At 36.1% G+C, this 19,564-nt stretch overlaps 1 protein-coding gene across 3 annotated transcripts in view; it reads right to left on the bottom strand.

Annotated features, from left to right (window-relative positions):
* The window catches only part of LOC128995008 (homeobox protein araucan-like), a 122,927-nt gene that overhangs the window by 53,297 nt on the left and 50,066 nt on the right, over positions 1–19,564 (bottom strand). For all 3 annotated transcript variants that reach the window (XR_008490942.1, XR_008490943.1, XM_054419874.1), the window contains one exon: positions 3,425–3,742. Coding sequence is in view for 1 of the 3 variants with exons in the window: in XM_054419874.1 (XP_054275849.1) it covers positions 3,425–3,742 (318 nt within the window). In the remaining 2 variants the exon portion in view is untranslated. The remainder of the gene's footprint in view (positions 1–3,424; positions 3,743–19,564) is intronic.

Genomic DNA, 19,564 nt, shown 5'->3' with positions numbered 1-19,564 from the left:
CCATAAAATGTAAAGTAGTAAGTCTGTGTAAGGGGAAGGGTAAGGTGTTAAGTAGTGTAGCATGTTAAGAAGTCTATGCGAATAAATTAACTGTAACTAAGAAACATCGTTCCATATCTATGGGTTTGGTTAAATATTCAACTTTAATTCAATAATACCCAGGCACTGAATAAGTATTTTCTTAAAAAAAAACATACTACAACACCATAGAATTCTACGAAGACCACTATAGAAAACAGTGCAGTTTAAACGGGAAAGGCAACTAGCACAATGCACAAAACTTGATCAAATTCATATTTAGGAAGGGTGGTAAATCAGTTTAGAAAAGCAATTCTTGTGAAGAAATTCCTTTCTAAGAGCCCTAACCTGTTTTGTACACCAAACAAACGAGATGATAATCGAAAACATAGAAAATACTATGTTAGAATCTCGAGGTGAAAGTAGCCACTGAAACCGTAAAATACTGTTATATAGCAAAATAATATTAATGTTGAGATTTTACTAAATCATATTTTAACAGTTAGGTTCTGAAGTAGGAATTAATTAAAGAAATTGACGGTAAAAATCAAAAGAGGATGCCAATCGCGATTGCCACTAGAAAACAGCGGAAGTGAATAGCGAATATCGAACGGCCAATATCGATAGTGAATATCGGATATCGAACCGTTGAGGAACGGTTATTGCCAGTGAGCGGAGTACCAATGATGGTTCATTAGCATCATACAAGTCCCAACTTGTTTAATTAACCTACCTCGCCTTATACGGACCACATAAATTTAAATTAGATGATTTATTCAATAAATTTAAATTATTTTGCTCTTCATTATACTAACAATCATTGTCTGAGCATTGGAGTTTCTCCTTAGAACGGATTAATAATTTTTGTTATCCGGCTCGAAGGACCAACAGAGTTTTCGCCTTGTTTATAATTTAACGACGATAATTATTAGTGAGCGTTTTACTAACAAGTTTGAATATTTTCGGTTTTAATATGTTAAAAGGTTGATTCTGACCGTGACCATGAAATCGAAAATTATAGCTCCTTGTGATAATTTTTAAACTATGCATGGATTTGGATAGTGGATAAAGAATTTTAGGTTAAAAATGACTTGAGTTGCAAAATTGATTATTTTCATCCACACGCACAATTTTTGTGTACTCAAGTAGTCAAGTCACAGGATAATAACCGTCTTTGATAGAGGTTTTTGTTTAATCAATTTGCCAGACACTGTGAAGGTTGTTAATTAATATTAAATTAGCCAAATATAGTAAAGTTGTATAACAGAATTGATGGATCCAAATTGCCAAGTTAGAGCACTGTTAATGATGGTAATCACTGTTTTATACATAACGTAACTTTATTGCTTATTAAGGAGATAAAAAAGTCATTTAGAATAATTTAAGGATGATAAGGATTTTTTTATTTACAAAATCAAGTCATTAGTTTTTTTAGTTCAAGCCACTAACCGTCGAACACAATAGGTTGTGTTTGCTACATTCTTATAACCAAGATCAAAGAAATTGATTTTACTATATAGCTCTAAATTGATCGATTTTAAAATTTTATAGCAGCTTGAAAATTAGACAACATTTTTAGGAACTTGTTCATCAGTATTATGGTGAGAGAGTTTACACTTTAAGTGACTTTTGTTACTCAGCTTAGCAAGCAAACATTACAAAACAGAAAGTAAATAAAATAACCCGTCACTTGCACACCCAAATAAACTAAGTTTTGGCATATTTGCATTCATAAAGCTTGCCCTATGAAAATATTTTGTACCACTGAAGAAATGTCCTCAACCAAAGCGTGATTCTACTTATCAGACAGCGCGTGTGAACTGAGATAAGCAAAAAATGCCACGTATTTTATTGCAAAACACTTCATAAAACACCTGCGATATGGAATGTGATAAGTTCTACGATACAACATACAAAACAGCGCGGTATGCACACAACCACTGCAATATACACTATGACATTAACATTCTTTCTGAACAAGTGGGAAACAAATTAACTTGGCTGGGGTTATCGGGGAAATTTTCCGAACGCGATTTGATTTTACATATAAAAGACCGAGAACTCGAATTGTCGATTAGTATTCATGCAGGCTCTGCTCAATACAGCCGGCGCTGAGCAGTTTGACTCGGCCAATAAAATGGTAGAGATCCCGGGAATTCTCGGATCGTGGTTGTATGGGGCAGATAGGAGACGATGGGATAGTGCGAATGGCTTTATTCATTATCCACTGTTTTCAAGGCGCATCGTGTCAAGGGTTGGGTGTCAAATTTATAGATGGCGTAATGGAAAAATACATTATGTTAATAGTAATCTTTCAAATGCAAATTATGATGTGTTTCCACGAAATCTGTTAGTATTTCCGTCCCTACAGGTACAGTGGTACAGAGCAATGCTGACTTTGCTGACCCTGGACGAAAACTTTCTTATCTTTACTGACTCAGCGTCAGCCGTCGGTTTCTGCTTATCAACTCGCAGGTGAATGATTCACACATTCATTACGAACTAGTCAACCAATGAGCTCATTTATAAACAAAATAACAATCATATCAAAACTTTGTTAACATTTTCAATACAGTCGTGTACAGCATAAAACTTACTAATTTTAAATAAACGAATAAAAATATATATTCTGACGATGGAGTTTTATTTCATAATCAATGCAGCTTTTCGATATAAACTTGATAAACAGTATTAGATTTTGTTGAAGATTTCTGATAATATGTTGCTGTAGTTGTGAAGGAACATGTATCAGCTATTTGAAAGGTTTGGCTCAAAAATCTATTGCGTTGGCAAGTCCTACTTTTTCGGAACCAAGAAACTCTGAGATTTGGTGCTATTTTGAAGTTTAAATTTCAGATTGCTATTTTAATTCCGAGAAAAACTAGGGAAAAAGTTAATATAGTAATACGTATGGTTATTTTTAAGTACTGTAGGGTTTCTTAAAGGTGATGAAAAATAAAAATTGCTGCCAATCTGTAATGGATTTAGATATAGACCTCTAGTTTTCACCAATACTCTTTTTAACTGATGACCTTTAAAATGAGGTGTCACTTGTTTGGACTTTACATTTAAAGTTTTAAGTTGTCCCCGAAATACCCCAATTTTGGGGTTCTCGGAAAAAGTTGGTAACCCGTACAAAAGTACACTTTTATGCCATATAGAGGTGTAGTGTTAGGTTTTCCTGGTGTAACTCATAAAAAAAATAATAGGGATTGTCCATACCTTTGCCCAACTCTGTACAGATGAGTAGCTGAGTAGATACAGTACTCACATGATAAAATAAAATAGTTGCCAGTTTAATCCTGAGAACAGTCAGAAATTGATTGAGGGTTCAAAACTAGACCTAGTTGTCCGTGACGATTGAGTTAATAACAAGCATATCATCAGTATATCGGCGTGTACTTACCAGGGGTGAGTAGAAGGCGGAACTGTCGATGCTGGGGTACGGGTTCTGGTCCGTGGAGGGGTAAGGAGCGCCGTATACAGCGGCCCTGGGGTAGGAACTGAGTGCGAGGCGGGCAGAGTCGTACTGGCAGGAACAGACCGTCTGTCCGGACACAGGGTCCGTCATGATGGGGCGGCCATTCTCGCAGCAGGAGCCACCCCCGGAGGCAGAGCCCGAGGGAGACACCGCCCCCGTGGACACGCTACCGCCCCCGGTGGCTCCGGCACCCGCCCCCACTGGCGGAGAGACGGAGCTCGCCGGCTGACCCGAGACTAACAGCTGAAACAGAGAGTGAGAGTCAGAGCTTGGTGGAAGTTCAGGGTTAGTGGAGAGTACAACAACAATGGTTAGTAATGTTTAACTAGAGAATGGCTTCAGGAGGCATAAGGAAGTTGATCCGAACCTGGAATTACAGGGTTGGTAAAGCGGTTCAAAATGGATATATACACACAGACATAATGGTAATTTTAACACAATATAGATACTTAAGGTAAATTTGGAAAAAGTAAAGGGAAGAGAACGGATGGACCTGATGAATTGGTATAAACGTTTCAATGAGAAGATGTGCAACATAGAACTAATAGTAAACAGTACAAAGCTTACAAGTCAAGTCAACAGTATGGTTTGAAGGGAGATGCGGTATAGAAAATGATATAGGGATCATGAAGTAGAGGATACAGTTATGTTTTCAATACGTAATCATGAGTTATTTATGAGCACAAAGGATATAAATTATGGGAAGGTGTAAAAGACGTAGTAAACGAACGTAGTAAAGTGTAAAAGAAAATAGCAATCAAGACTAACATAATAGAAAAAAAACAAACAAGCAAGAGTTAAAGGTAACGCCGTCGAGAGAATATGAGAAGACAAAGCACCTGGTACAGGAGAAAGATAAGTTAGATATTGAGATGAAATAAAAGAAGTGAAAGAAGAAGAAAAAGAAGAGGATTGAGCGATGGTCAAAAGAAGCTGGAAAGTGGAAGGAGTTTGAACGTATAAAATATGTAAGACAAAAAAGTAATTAGGAAACAAATTATGAAAAAGTCCAATACCACCTTACAGGGAATTCGATAATGTGGAAGTTTAAAATCCAAAAGGCAACTGACAACCCTGAAAAAAGTTAAAGAGCGGTCGCTAAAAAAATATTATATTTTTTAGTAAAACTTATAATTATAAAATATTGACATACACTATCAATTAAATCGGTATAATCAGAAGAATAACTAGACAAATTATTGGAAACAGAGCCCAGCAAAAATTAATCGTGTTTAGTCAGAGGACAAAGAGGCTGTTTATTATTGTGTCAGACCGTATTTGGATAACAACGTGTTGTTTTGTAAACGCGCTTAATAAATCTGCGGATAAACCTTTTTGCCTCACTTACTTGATAGAGGTGTTCGATTATTCAAATGAATTTACTTTAAAACGTATTATTGCTCAGTCGTTTGTTTGCTTTAAAATAATTCAGTTTAATCGAGAATTAAAAGAATATTTTGCTGTTCTACCTACAATAAACCTACTGATGGCGTATGATGTGAAACTGTACTGTATTCATCGTATTTCAATGTTTTAAAAGTGTATTCTAAACCAAATTTTTTTACCCAATAATATTTTTCCAATGTGGATTTGACTATACAACCAATGCTGTCACCGGGAGCACGTTTGATACACTTGAAGGTTCTAAACAGTTTACTATCTGTGAGTACTCCAAAGAAATCTACATGGAAAAAATCTTACAAATTATGAAAAGAATGTTTCCACAAATTAAAAATATGAATAAAGAATGCGAGGCTTTTGATAAGTAATCTTTCTCCAGAGTGGCGTGTATTTCGACTGTAGCGATCAATCAAAGTCATATGAGCTATGAGTGTTTTCTCTCTGATTTTAGTTTTGGCGTTGAGACAACTGCCATAATAAACATAAGGTTTCGCGGGTTTCAAATGAGTTAGGCTTACTCTTTTGATACTAGGCTTTTTAATTTTTGAAAATAGTCTCTTTACCAATCCAAACCATCATACCACCACAGATTAAAAAGAGTAGACACCACAGATGGTAATATACAGTAGAATACTTTACTAGACTCAAAAAGGATGCTAGTATATTTATTTGTGTTTAAACTTCACAATTGAAGAGGAGAAAATTATTATAAAAGTAGACTAATCAAAAACAAACCATCCAAAAGATTAAATCGATCGCGATTGCTATATCAGTTATGTTTTGCAAAGCTAAACATCGCGAATTGCAATATTTGTGTTGGTGCAACACAATTCACACTATTTGTGTTGGGGCAACACAAGCTGCATTTGTGTGGCAAACAGTCACCTCATCCATCTCTAGGCAAGTGGGCAGCAATTGGGGTGATTAAAAGCAGCTGAGCTGGATAGCAGGTGTTTAAAAAACCGGCATGAATATTATAGGTCGAAAGTTTGTAATGGCATAACGAGCTCCTGAAATACCAACAATTATTTCATCTTACCAAGGTGGTGTTTTTGTTTTAATCAACTCTAACCGTGAATTTGTAAGGTGAAATTCCAACGAGGGTAATCAAAATTAGGAGGGAAAATCATATTTTTGTAATTGTACGAAATAAAGTGAGATTTACATGGTTGGAATTGGGAATTAAAAGGTGAACTTTGAATTACGAGGTTTGATTTGTAATCGTAAAATGTTTATCGCATTATTAAAAAATAATATCCCTAGAAAAACATATGTTTCTTGTCTCAGCAGTTCTCAACTCATCAAATCTGCTAATCAATTTGATACACGTCTCAGATAAAAAAAAACATGTCCAATACAAAACCTTAAATAACAGCGTGACAGGTTCACCAGATGATATTATACGTAGGAATATAAATTGTACATGGGCACATTTCCTTGAGAAACCCGCAAAATACAACCAGAAAGGGTGTTGGAAACGTTATGAGTCAGCCAGGCTTGGGATTTAGACGTGTTATTTCGGTTTTTAGATTACAAGGTTGTGCCTTTACAACTATGTTCGGAAGCAGGCATTTCGCTTGCGTGCAAGCAAGACGGTCGTGCGTACCTGATAATTTGTATAAACTGTAATACGCGGTTGGAAAATATACGTTTGGTGACATTGATGTTAATCTGACGTTTCGTGTTTCATCTCAAGATTGAAAAGTTAAAAGATTGTCGGTTAAATAGCTTAACTATTCACTTCATTGTTTTATTGGTGTTAAGTACGTTTGTAAACTTTAGGGTAAAGTAAAGTGATGTTTTAACACTGCGAGAATCATTCTCGAATAAGTGACAGAAGATTTTGTCTTCGAATGATACTTTTCAAGACACTGTCTTTAACGTAGACGGGTCAAGGAAGAGAGCATTTTTGTAGAGCAGAGTAGACTTGGTTTAAACTTGACGATTATTAGATTACAATAATCAGTTATCAGTTGAGGTATAGAGTTATTTCTAGGGGAGGATTATTCCAGAGGAAATGTTAGAGAGAATGTGCTAGAAAAGTGTTAGAGAAAACAGTTCTAATACACTCTTCTACTAGTAGACTTTCTCTGTGTGAAAATCTTGCGCGGAATAACCCGTTGTCTGAAAGAGCATTTTCGAGGCGAAGCACCTTTTACTAAAAGAGAGCAATTCCAAATCTGAACCTTTTTGGGAAAAAATTACTTTTTCTCCATATAATAACATGTTTTCGCATATGGAACAAAAATTTAAATTAAACCTTAGTTTTAAGAATTGGACAATTTGAGGACACTATTTTTAGACATCTGTGTCGGTTTCGGTTTCCAGCTAAAGGCGGGTTGGCGAGCGCGCGCTAACCAACGCGGCCTCTAACTAGCGCAAACACAAACAAACACACAAACAAACATAACACCTGTTTGTACCAAAATTCTGAGAACAAGTCAGGTAATGGGTTGAGCAAAGCGTCAAGGCGACACCAGCGAGTGACCTGTCGCTCGGGAGTTGTAACTGGAGCTCTGTACAGTGTACAGGCTTGCAAAGACCGTTGAGATTGTATTTAGAATGTTTGCACTCATAGGTATGTCGTTTAATTGACTAATTGAACATATAATTGTAATTCATATGTAACAAACTTAGGCCTGTATTTATCTGCGTTGCATGTTGGTGCGCTGTAGAGTGACTGTCGACAAAATTATTCTTTTTGATTTTAGATTCAAATTTACAGTTGTTCTTCACTGTTGGGTTAAGATTGCTGTACACCGGAGGGTGCATGGTTAAAAATTAGCACTAAGAAAAGTATTGTATTATATTGTGTCAAGAGTGGTTCATCGTGTCAACACTGGGTTCTCGCTGAAAATATACTTTTCTTCATTAATTAAAAAAATACTAGCGAAAACATATTGGTTGTCAACGAAATTCATCTGTAGATCTTAAAAATATTTCCAACATACACTCTTTAAAGCCATAACGTTTTCCCTGATTTCCCTCACTTTCTAAGGGAGTAAAATAAAAACAGCGATATAATTATATTCGCTGTAAAACGCAGAAAGTGCTCGTAAGAAAATTACGACGACGCGAAGGGCTTTTAGGGCTGCTACAAGCTGTTATAATTAAGCAGCCAGCGGTTGTCGGGATTTTTAAGATCTGCGATGCCGCATAAAGAATTTTATCCTCTTTTGATGTCGGCGTAAGGGTAAACTGTGGTCGTTGAAACCGCGCCCGTGCCAACCCTTTGTGGAGGGCGGGCTCGCAATGAATCCATTGTGGTAATTATTTCATTTTTTGCTTCGTTTTTACGTGACCAAAATACCCGCATGAAATATAATATCTACGGACAGTACTGTGAATGAAGTACTGTGTTACTGGTTTATTTGTATAGGTGGAGTGTTTGTGGGATGGATATGTGATTAAAATAAGTATGAAACTCAAAAACTATGTATTTTAATTATTCTGTCATTTTAAAATATATAACATTGCACAATTACTCACTGAGATGGCATAGTGTAAGTTTTGGAGGAGTAATTTAGATTTGTGTAAGACAAATTAATGCAAGTACAAATAGCTAAAGGTGTTTCTAGAACTTTAAACTTTGGCGGTTGGCTGAACAATACGTAATACACAATATACCTGGTATTTAAAATAACGATAGCCAAGAAGATAAGAACTATTAGGCTACCTATATGTATTTCTAAATCCTTGTAACATTCATTTCTATTGTGTCCAAAATTAGAAGGTATTTTGTAAAACTACAATATTATTTCAGATAGGAAGTGTAAATTGAAGTTAAATGTGGAGTAAGTATATCATTCATTCCCTCATCACATGACTGAAAACAATTCAATCTTACAGTTTACCTACACAGCACTAACTCGCCGTTAAGAGGTCCAAAACAAATAATCAAGAAGCGGGGGTTGGACATCAATCGAATAGAAGCACAACCCTTTCTGCAATCAAATAATTGCGTCAGTGTCAATATTAGCTAAGCCCTCCGCGCTCCAATAACAGATTCCCTGTCCCCATCCCCTAATGCAAGCCAACTGCAATACAAAACTGACCGATGCAACTGGCAAACTGCACGTGTGATGGAGTTTAAAATTAATCGGATGAAGTTAGATGGACTAGTTATTTTTCGTTTGAACGTCAGTTTCAGATGATCTCTTTACCATCGGGTCAGATTAATCCACACAAAATTCATTAGCAATCGGCATGTTTTGAACCAAGAGTATTTTATCGAAACAGGTCGAAAAAGTGCAAGGAAATACGCACTTTTTAGTTAAAACTGCTAAAAATATAAGTACACAAATTTTGAAGACTGTAAAACTATTCTTTTAAAAATATAGTTTTGCAAAATAGGCCTGAGTATGACATATATTTTATCAATCGATAGGGAAAATAAGTGTCAAATAAGTTTGCAGACAGATCTTGCTTGAATCTCGCATTTTACAGACCGCTTTCCACTTAAACATAGGTACTTATCTTAATATTTGCATACAAGTATCTGGGCTAAACACTCCTGCTATGGATTTAAATTAAAGTTAATTGTTATATTTACTAAGTAAATGCCAATGTGCAGAATGTTGGTCCTAGAAATGCATATAACGCATATTGCTTTTTCTAAACAAATATCGGCAGATACAATACCGCTACCGATGACAAATATTGGTTTTTATTTTGAAGTACAGTAAGGTAATAACAATCTTTAGAAATCCACTCGAAATAATGAACATGTATCTGACACCGAAACTCGTTCCTTTAACTTTTCTGCAGCCGAATAAAGATTATTAGTTTTACTTTTGAATTCAGCAACTAAGTGAGACTATGAAATAATACAAAATAAGCACATAAACCTATTCATACTGGAGCAGTGACGATAAACCGAATAAAATACATCCTTAGACAATATTCAATGGCATCGCTGCAGTCAAATGCACAATGAAATCATATTTTGAACATCTCGTTAAGCTCCAACGTTTCTTGTCTGAACATTTAACAGCAGGTTGAAATCTTTTGTCAATGATGATTTAAGTAACGTTTCACAACAGACCCAACGTTAAGTGAGAACATAGAACAACATTCCAAAATAATCCGAACAACTTGTCTAACAGTGAAACCAACGACGTCCGATTATATGGAAACCAAACGAATTACCCAACAGTCTAATCTCCTTAGCTGGTTTGTACTTAATAGATATTACCGCCTCTCTCTTGACAATTGTAGAACTAGTTTGGATATTGTGCTTTCATCTTCAATTAAGGTTATAGCTATGTAAAATATAAGTAGAAATATTTTATAAAACACCATTTTCTAATACATTTTTTTCCGTTTAAATTCAGGCGTTTTAAAATCCGTATGCGCCATATATTATGTATGAATTTATTGTAATAGCTCTGAAATAAATGTGAAAACGTTTGGATAATATTGGTGAGGTATTTCTAAATCCATATCATATGTATTATAACTTTGTTAAAACTCAATGTGAAAGCTGAACAAGGAACTACCTTTTTGAACTGATAACGAGGAATTTATAAAATCCACACTTTTGATACTTTTTTTAGATGTTGGCGGCCTTTTTATGGACGCTAATCTTTAGCTTTGAACCGTTAAACACTTAGTTAGTAGAGGTTTTATCATATAGCTAAATCCATTGGTGATTGGTCGGATTTAAATCTGGCATCCCGAGAACCGAAGTCCTTCACACTACTAACTATGCTTGCTGTACTCATGTTGAAACTTTATATATATTATTAGATATTTCCTCACAGGAATATGTGCTTGATTGCAAAAAATCAGAGAAACTCCCGTTACTAGTTTTGTCAAAGATTGGTCGTTGGTCGTGACGATGTTTTCAGTCTAATAGACATTTGGGTAGACCGCAGCCCAAGGTGTAACTCGATACAGTCACCAGCTTCGAACTGTCGACTTGTGAACCTACACATTACACCACACGGGTGTGAACCCCTCAAACAACAAACAACCGCGTATTAGTTATAACTATGTACGGTATAATGATTACGCTTAATCCGTTGTTGAGAATTGTTTAGTTTAATTCTTCTCTTGTATGCATGAAGTGAGTTGGATCCACTAGTTCTAAAGTCAAATTAGTGTATCAGCACCCCATTTTAATGAAGTGTGTGTTGAAAGCATGTTCATCTTATTTGTAGCAATTACAAAAGTACAAGGGTGCTCAACAAGAAATATGTTATGTTTTTAACCTGCGGATCAGGTTGTCCAAATAAGGTGCAAAATGCAAAAGTGCCAATTTATCTCGATTGCATCGATATTATGAGGTGGGGATGAGCTGTGTAACTAAGATGAGCTAGCAAGTCAGGAATCTATTATCTATTATCTATTGTAGGCCTAATATTAATAGGCAAGCAAGTTTCTTTATAACATTTTTTCTCAGCTCGTTTGCATCACAGGGAAAATCTAAGCATACTGTTGGAAAGATATTTTCCTGTATAAGTGCAGAATCCCTTTATAAATAAAAATAGGCTCAAAAATAAGCACAATAAATGAATTTGAAATTTTAAAAAAATAGTATGGGCCATATGGGTAAAAGGCCCATAAGTTATTTTGTCGAAATAACAACAAAAAGTAAACAGAAAATCAAAACAAATGGAAGAAATTACAATCACGTGTTTTATTTAAAAGTGTGGAGTGAAAATAGAGACGTCTGTACATTACATATTGTTGGTCGAGTTTTCGACCACTGGACGACCACTAGTATTTATTAATGCCGTTAATGAGCCGCTGAATCCAGTTTTGAGCTAAAATTTAAATAGTCTAATAAAATAGTTGCGAGCTCGATCTTGCGACCTTCAGAACACAATAACCACCCAGCTGAACTTTAAGTTTCATTTTCAAGCTGAACACCAAAGCTGAAGATCGGCGTTGAAAAGAATACATACAGAAGATGTCTGCCAACGCTCTCCGTACGCAGCCACCCCTGCCATGGTCGTACCTAGGGTGTCAAGTCTACCGTGATATCACGCCCCTTGCACCAGCCTATCACGACATTCGTACATTCAGATCTGGTTCACCACAATGAAGAGATCGCGTCGAGTAGATTTAAGATTGCAACCGGTTTTCGGCTCATTCACTGTCCCGTTCTGGTTTCTTTTCAGAGTTCTTCAGTTGTCAAACCGCACAAGCATTGTGAGAACTATAACGTCAAATGTGGGGAGGAACGCTTACAATTGACCCTTCGAACTCTATGTTATTATCAATAATGTAATCAGGTATATGTGATTCCCTTATCTTACAGACATGGACTTTTAAAACTAGCTACTTTAAAATGTGCACAAACCCATATACAGTAAGGGCAAGGGATGGTAGCAATATCCCTGGCTGGGACTTTCAAAGAATTCGCCCATCCCGTCACCTACGAAGGCCCATGGTCAAAACAGCACTTACGTGAGATAGTTTATCCAATCTAGAATACGGTTGATAACAAGTCTAAATAAATTACATGTTCAATGCACAAGTTCAACGTATCTTACAACCATTGTGATGGGATTATTTTTGTTGTTGTACAATATTGAAGTAATTAAAATCCAATACAGTTTGTAATTTCAATAACATTCGTTTAATATTAAAACTATGGTCCATAGGGTCACAGATGAACAAATTATTATGGAAATTTTATAAATTTATCAGTTTGAATAACAAACCCTAATGTACATAATCCTACCAAAACTTACCACACCATAGTGGTAGAAACAAAGCAATTGAACTGACTTTACTAAAACCATACACATCTATCCCGCACCCCCTCCTCCACTAGCTGAAAAAACACAAGGAAGCATGAATAAAAATCTGTGGGAAAATCCGGGCGTATGCCAAATGAGCTAATATTTTGGGTGTTGAGAGCTCTGGGGGGGGGGGAGGCTATCGTAGAGGTTTTTGTGGAATACTTGAGCCAAGGGGTCGCCGAGGGTTCTAAGGGCTCTCTGAATATATAGCACTTATGTCCAGTGTAGGAGGGACCGAGTGCAAGGATGGCAAATTTGGGAAATGTCCCACGATTTGTTTAATCTAATGAATATTTTAGTTGTTTATCCAATAAGAGACGTAGTAACTATTGTTCTGGAGAAATACAGCAGGCTGAAACCATACGTTTAAAATGCTCAACTTAAAAACATCTTTATATAACTTAATACAAATTGTTACGACGATGTTAAGTTTGTATATTGTCGAAGAAGTGGGGTTGAAGGAGTCAAAGTTTGTAAGGACAATATAATTTTTTTTCTTGTCTGAGATACACTATACCGTTACCGTATGTTAAAATAAACACGGTAGACTAATTAATTACTAATTAAATAATTGAGCAATGATTACTAAGGTTAAAATGAAAAAGTATCAATATTGTATAGATTTTTTGTGTAAAATAAAACTGCCAAAAGAATAATATAGTATTAATCTATTTTTAATTGCAAGTAATATCTTAATATGGGTTTTTGTGGGAAAATGAACATTTGTATAAGATTATATGAACGCCATGTGTGACAAGTTGACCACTAGACCTTCCCCATCTCATCACTGTCAAGACAACATCCTGTATCGAGCGAACGAAAAAAACTGGTGTCAATGTTTGAAAAGTAGTTGACACTGCTGTAGCGCGGCCATGTAGACCAGTCCAAGCACTGGCACAAAGGAAAGCAATAGAACAGAGAAACACTAGTTGGCGAATCACTACTCTCACAGGAGCATACTGTACTTTGAAGATTAAAATTAAACGTGGATCTGACAGCACAACAGGGAAATATGGTAAACAAAAACGAGGAACTGACAGTAACAGAGATCAGAGGTATGAGGTGCAGGTGTATAAAGAGATCATTATCGTTATCACTTTTCCTCTCAGATGCCAAACAACCAAACATGAATTGGAAACATAGAGAGTTAAATTAAACGTGGAACGGACAGTAATGTACAACTGAAAATATCAGGTGAGAGGTGTATAACAGAGACTATCAACGTTATTACTTATCCTCTCAGGTGCCGAGGTACACTAAACATGAAATGTAAACATTGAGAGTCAAACTGAACGTGGAACTGACAGTACAACAGAGACAAGATCAGGTGAGAGGTGTATAACAGAGACTATCAACGTTATTACTTATCCTCTCAGGTGCCGAGGTACACTAAACATGAAATGTAAACATTGAGAGTCAAACTGAACGTGGAACTGACAGTACAACAGAGACAAGATCAGGTGAGAGGTGTATAACAGAGACTATCAACGTTATTACTTATCCTCTCAGGTGCCGAGGTACACTAAACATGAAATGTAAACATTGAGAGTCAAACTGAACGTGGAACTGACAGTACAACAGAGACAAGATCAGGTGAGAGGTGTATAACAGAGACTATCAACGTTATCACTTATCCTCTCAGGTGCCGAGGTACACTAAACATGAAATGTAAACATTGAGAGTCAAACTGAACGTGGAACTGACAGTACAACAGAGACAAGATCAGGTGAGAGGTGTATAACAGAGACTATCAACGTTATTACTTATCCTCTCAGGTGCCGAGGTACACTAAACATGAAATGTAAACATTGAGAGTCAAACTGAACGTGGAAATGACAGTACAACAGAGACAAGATCAGGTGAGAGGTGTATAACAGAGACTATCAACGTTATCACTTATCCTCTCAGGTGCCGAGGTAAACTAAACACGAAATGTAAACATTGAGAGTCAAACTGAACGTGGAACTGACAGTACAACAGAGACAAGATCAGGTGAGAGGTGTATAACAGAGACTATCAACGTTATCACTTATCCTCTCAGGTGCCGAGGTAAACTAAACATGAAATGTAAACATTGAGAGTCAAACTGAACGTGGAACTGACAGTACAACAGAGACAAGATCAGGTGAGAGGTGTATAACAGAGACTATCAACGTTATCGCTTATCCTCTCAGGTGCCGAGGTAAACCAAACACGAGATGTAAACATTGAGAGTCAAACTGAACGTGGAACTGACAGTACAACAGAAACAAGATCAGGTGAGAGGTGTATAACAGACTCTATCAACGTTATCACTTATCCTCTCAGGTGCCGAGGTAAACTAAACATTGAGATTCAAACTGAACGTGGAACTGACAGTACAACAGAGACAAGATCAGGTGAGAGGTGTATAACAGAGAATATCGACGTTATCACTTATCCTCTCAGGTTCCAAGGTAAACTAAACATTAAATGTAAACATTGAGAGTCAAACTGAACGTGGAACTGACAGTACAACAGAGACAAGATCAGGTGAGAGGTGTATAACAGAGAATATCAACGTTATCACTTATCCTCTCAGGTTCCAAGGTAAACCAAACATGAAATGTAAACATTGAGAGTCAAACTGAAAGTGGAACTGACAGTACAACAGAGACAAGATCAGGTGAGAGGTGTATAACAGAGAATATCAACGTTATCACTTATCCTCTCAGGTGCCGAGGTAAACCAACTACGAAATGTAAACATTGAGAGTCAAACTGAACGTGGAACTGAGAGTACAACAGAGACAAGATCAGGTGAGAGGTGTATAACAGAGACTATCAACGTTATCACTTATCCTCTCAGGTGCCGAGGTGAACTAAACATGAAATGTAAACATTGAGAGTCAAACTGAACGTGGGGCTGACAGTACAACAGAGACAAGATCAGGTGAGAGGTGTATAACAGAGACTATCAACGTTATCACTTATCCTCTCAGGTGCCGAGGTAAACCAAACACGAAATCTAAACATTGAGAGGCAAACTGAACGTGGAACTGACAGTACAACAGAGACAAGATCAGGTGAGAGGTGTATAACAGAGACTATCAACGTTATCACTTATCCTCTCAGGTGCCGAGGTAAACTAAACATGAAATGTAAACACTGAGAGTCAAACTGAACGTGGGACTGACAGTACAACAGAGACAAGATCAGGTGAGAGGTGTATAACAGAGACTATCAACGTTATCACTTATCCTCTCAGGTGCCGAGGTACACTAAACATGAAATGTAAACATTGAGAGTCAAACTGAACGTGGAACTGACAGTACAACAGAGACAAGATCAGGTGAGAGGTGTATAACAGAGACTATCAACGTTATCACTTATCCTCTCAGGTGCCGAGGTAAGCCGAACATGAAATGTAAACATTGAGAGTCAAACTGAACGTGGAACTGACAGTACAACAGAGACAAGATCAGGTGAGAGGTGTATAACAGAGACTATCAACGTTATCACTTATCCTCTCAGGTGCCGAGGTACACTAAACATGAAATGTAAACATTGAGAGTCAAACTGAACGTGGAACTGACAGTACAACAGAGACAAGATCAGGTGAGAGGTGTATAACAGAGACTATCAACGTTATCACTTATCCTCTCAGGTGCCGAGGTAAGCCGAACATGAAATGTAAACATTGAGAGTCAAACTGAACGTGGAACTGACAGTACAACAGAGACAAGATCAGGTGAGAGGTGTATAACAGAGACTATCAACGTTATCACTTATCCTCTCAGGTGCCGAGGTAAACTAAACATGAAATGTAAACATTGAGAGTCAAACTGAACGTGGAACTGACAGTATAACAGAGACAAGATCAGGTGAGAGGTGTATAACAGAGACTATCAACGTTATCACTTATCCTCTCAGGTGCCGACGTTTTTGCTCCTCCCTCGAGAGCGGTTCACAGTTCTAAGTGCCCTTATCTTCCACCCCTCCTACCATTAACCCTTTACCCTATTGAGAGGGTGGTTGAATAAAAAAGTTTTATTCGTGTTGAAGAATGTGAAGGAGCCTTTGTAACTGAGTAGCACAAAATATTTCAAGTTTATTTCAAATTATTAATAATTATTTAAAATTTTGTTTTTAGAGCTAACTGTGTTTGTTATTCATCTTCTTGCAAGATCGATTCAATAATTATGTTCGTATCTAGGTATTTTTTTTTAATTAAGGTTATTTATTTCCCTTTTAACACAATAACACGCAACGTCTACAACTACAATCACAACAGATCAGCTTCTACACAAATAACATACAAAGTGCACGATTGCCCAATACTTTTTTACATCCAGAGATTTGTTCATACCTGTTCCTATCGGTCTAGTAAGAATTAACAAAATTTTTTCGTAGATTCTGTAAATTTTTGCATTTAAAAATAATTATCTACGGAAATATAACGGGTCATTCTATTTTGATTATTTTCATTTTAAATTATTATTTTATGAAACCTCGAAATTCGACAAATAATAGTGCAATAACTGTTTTCCTTCAAACCCTTGTTGGATAGATACTGCAATAAAAAAAATACTCTTTGATTTCATCCTTACAAAAGAAACCCCCAACAATTTCTCATTCTCAAAATTACAAAGTCTCTTTGCCAATTAACCAACACTGTCGAGGAAGTTAGGAAGGCATTATTAACCTGCGCTGTATCAAAGGGGTTGGGTGGTTCAAATCATTGATTACATCACTTTAGTCCATCCGATGTGTCGGACAGTCGACCAATGACCAATGAGACGCGTTCGTGAAATTCGGACGAGGATTTGAATGCAATCTATGACAGTTGCACCGGGGAACAAATGGATTTTGGACCGGATATGCCAATAAAGCTTATCAATCGAATTGACAGATCGGTTTTCACGAGTAGTGCAATTGTGTCAGAAATGTTGTGGAGGGGGAGGGAGCGCCTGCGCGACAACGTGCGTGCGCGCACCCCCTTGTCCTACACCTTGCTTACACGCTGCGAATCCAAAGGTTCATAATGTTTTTATTGGCTTTTCAAGTACAAATCAAAGCATTGTTTAATGCTCAGACAAGTGCTTCTTTACTGCTCTTGTTGCGTTTAGTTGGCGCAAAGTTTCAGTATTGATTGCTACTTCCCCCATCTGAGTTAATTGATGTTAATGACTCGCTAGGCTAATTGAATTGAATATGAATTAAATTGTGCGTTGAGGTACGCTTGGAAAATAAATTAATCATAGTTTAGCAGTGTTTGGAATTTAACCGAGTATTTTATTAGGCAGTCAAATTCTAAGTTATCCCAATTGCATATATGATTAGGTTTCATCTTTAACTGTTTCTGATAGAACTTTTATCATTATCGGAGCTTGTAACATATGACCGGTTAAAAATTGTCGTTCTCAATCTACATGCATTCAATAATAATGTGTTTATTAACCTAACCTCTAAACACAATTTCTAGACAAATTCGCCCAATGTATTCTTGTACTTGGTTGTGCTGAACTGTCTAAAGATAGCTTATGAAATGTTTACCAATCGAGCTATCCGAGTTCGGATAACGTGGACAGTTTACGGGCGTAATTCCGTGTAAATTCAGTGATAAGCGGGCTTGGAATGATGCATTGCGACACATTCGGATAATTATGTTAATTCCGCGTTATCTTCGACCCCTTCGCCAGCCTATTATTACTTGTATTTATTACGCTTTTGACAAGCCGCTTCCTTCATTAGGTTTGTTAAACGACCAAAGGAGTTTTCATCTATTTATTGAGTTGTACAACATAAATATAACTAAAGAATTGTTTACACCATTTAATTGGATAAATCAAGTAACAAAGGAGAATTCGTATTATAAAGCGCTACCCCACAGTGATAGAATTTAAAGCTTTTTAAATGTGTCTATCTTAGGCCAAGAAAGTCTTCTAGTGAGCATGGTTGACTTATAATTATATAAATATTGTAATTATTGTATGCTTGTTTATTATATTCATTCACAAGGTCCACGGTACCATTTGTACAGAGAGTACATAAGACAAAGAGTAGGCTACATGTCTTGTATATTAGAATATAGAAACTCGGACAATTGCCAATGCATATTTTTATTTTTAATGCTTTATGACGCATAGTTTCTTAAATCTGTGCTATATAGCCAAATCAAAATGTTAAAAACTGTTAACATTTTTTAACAAAAATGTTAAAACAACTAGGCCTGTATTAATGTTGTTTGATTTTATACTTTTGCATTTACTATAACTATAGATATTGTGCATAACAATGTGATAAATCTATAAAGTATTGTAGTCTAACAAGCAAAATATCACGATAGAAAACTGTGTTTACATACTTTTCCATCGTCGCCAAACTATTTGAATTAATTTTTAAACGGTAAGGCATTATTGTTTAACTTCAGATTTGTCATATTTATTTAATCTTGTAAAACTGTAAATTAAATTAATTTTAAATTCTATAGAGCCAGTGTTTCTTATTTACAAAACAAAAATTAAAAATCTAACTTCCATTTAATAAATGGTTTTATTCAAATTAATTGGATATCCAAACATTACAAAACCTCAAAACATGCAAACATTAAATTAACTAGGGATGTAAAAATTTTTTAAACAATTTATTGTATCAATTAACACCTTTTTTTATTAAAAATATTCTATAAATTTCGTGAAATCTTCTGTATTAGTTGGGTTTAATTGCGTATAGGTACACATGAAACAACCATTACAAAAACCCACACTTCAACACAGTTCAATTTTCATCCTATCTTTATTTATAAATAATTGACAATAAATACCCTAAAATCATGTATATTCAAACTAAATTAATGGTATTAGGCCTATAACATAATAACCACCCCAATTTGAAAATCAAACCACCGCCCGGCCCTATCCATTAGCTTTAGAGACCGTCATCCGTTACTAACC

The sequence above is a fragment of the Macrosteles quadrilineatus genome, unplaced genomic scaffold (genome assembly GCF_028750875.1).
Source record: "Macrosteles quadrilineatus isolate MER2022 unplaced genomic scaffold, UCM_ALF_1.0 Scaffold_5__1_contigs__length_97177068, whole genome shotgun sequence".
Lineage (NCBI taxonomy): Eukaryota > Metazoa > Arthropoda > Insecta > Hemiptera > Cicadellidae > Macrosteles > Macrosteles quadrilineatus.
The sequence above is the reverse complement of the archived record's forward strand: the minus strand, read 5'-3'. Positions and strand labels throughout refer to the sequence as shown.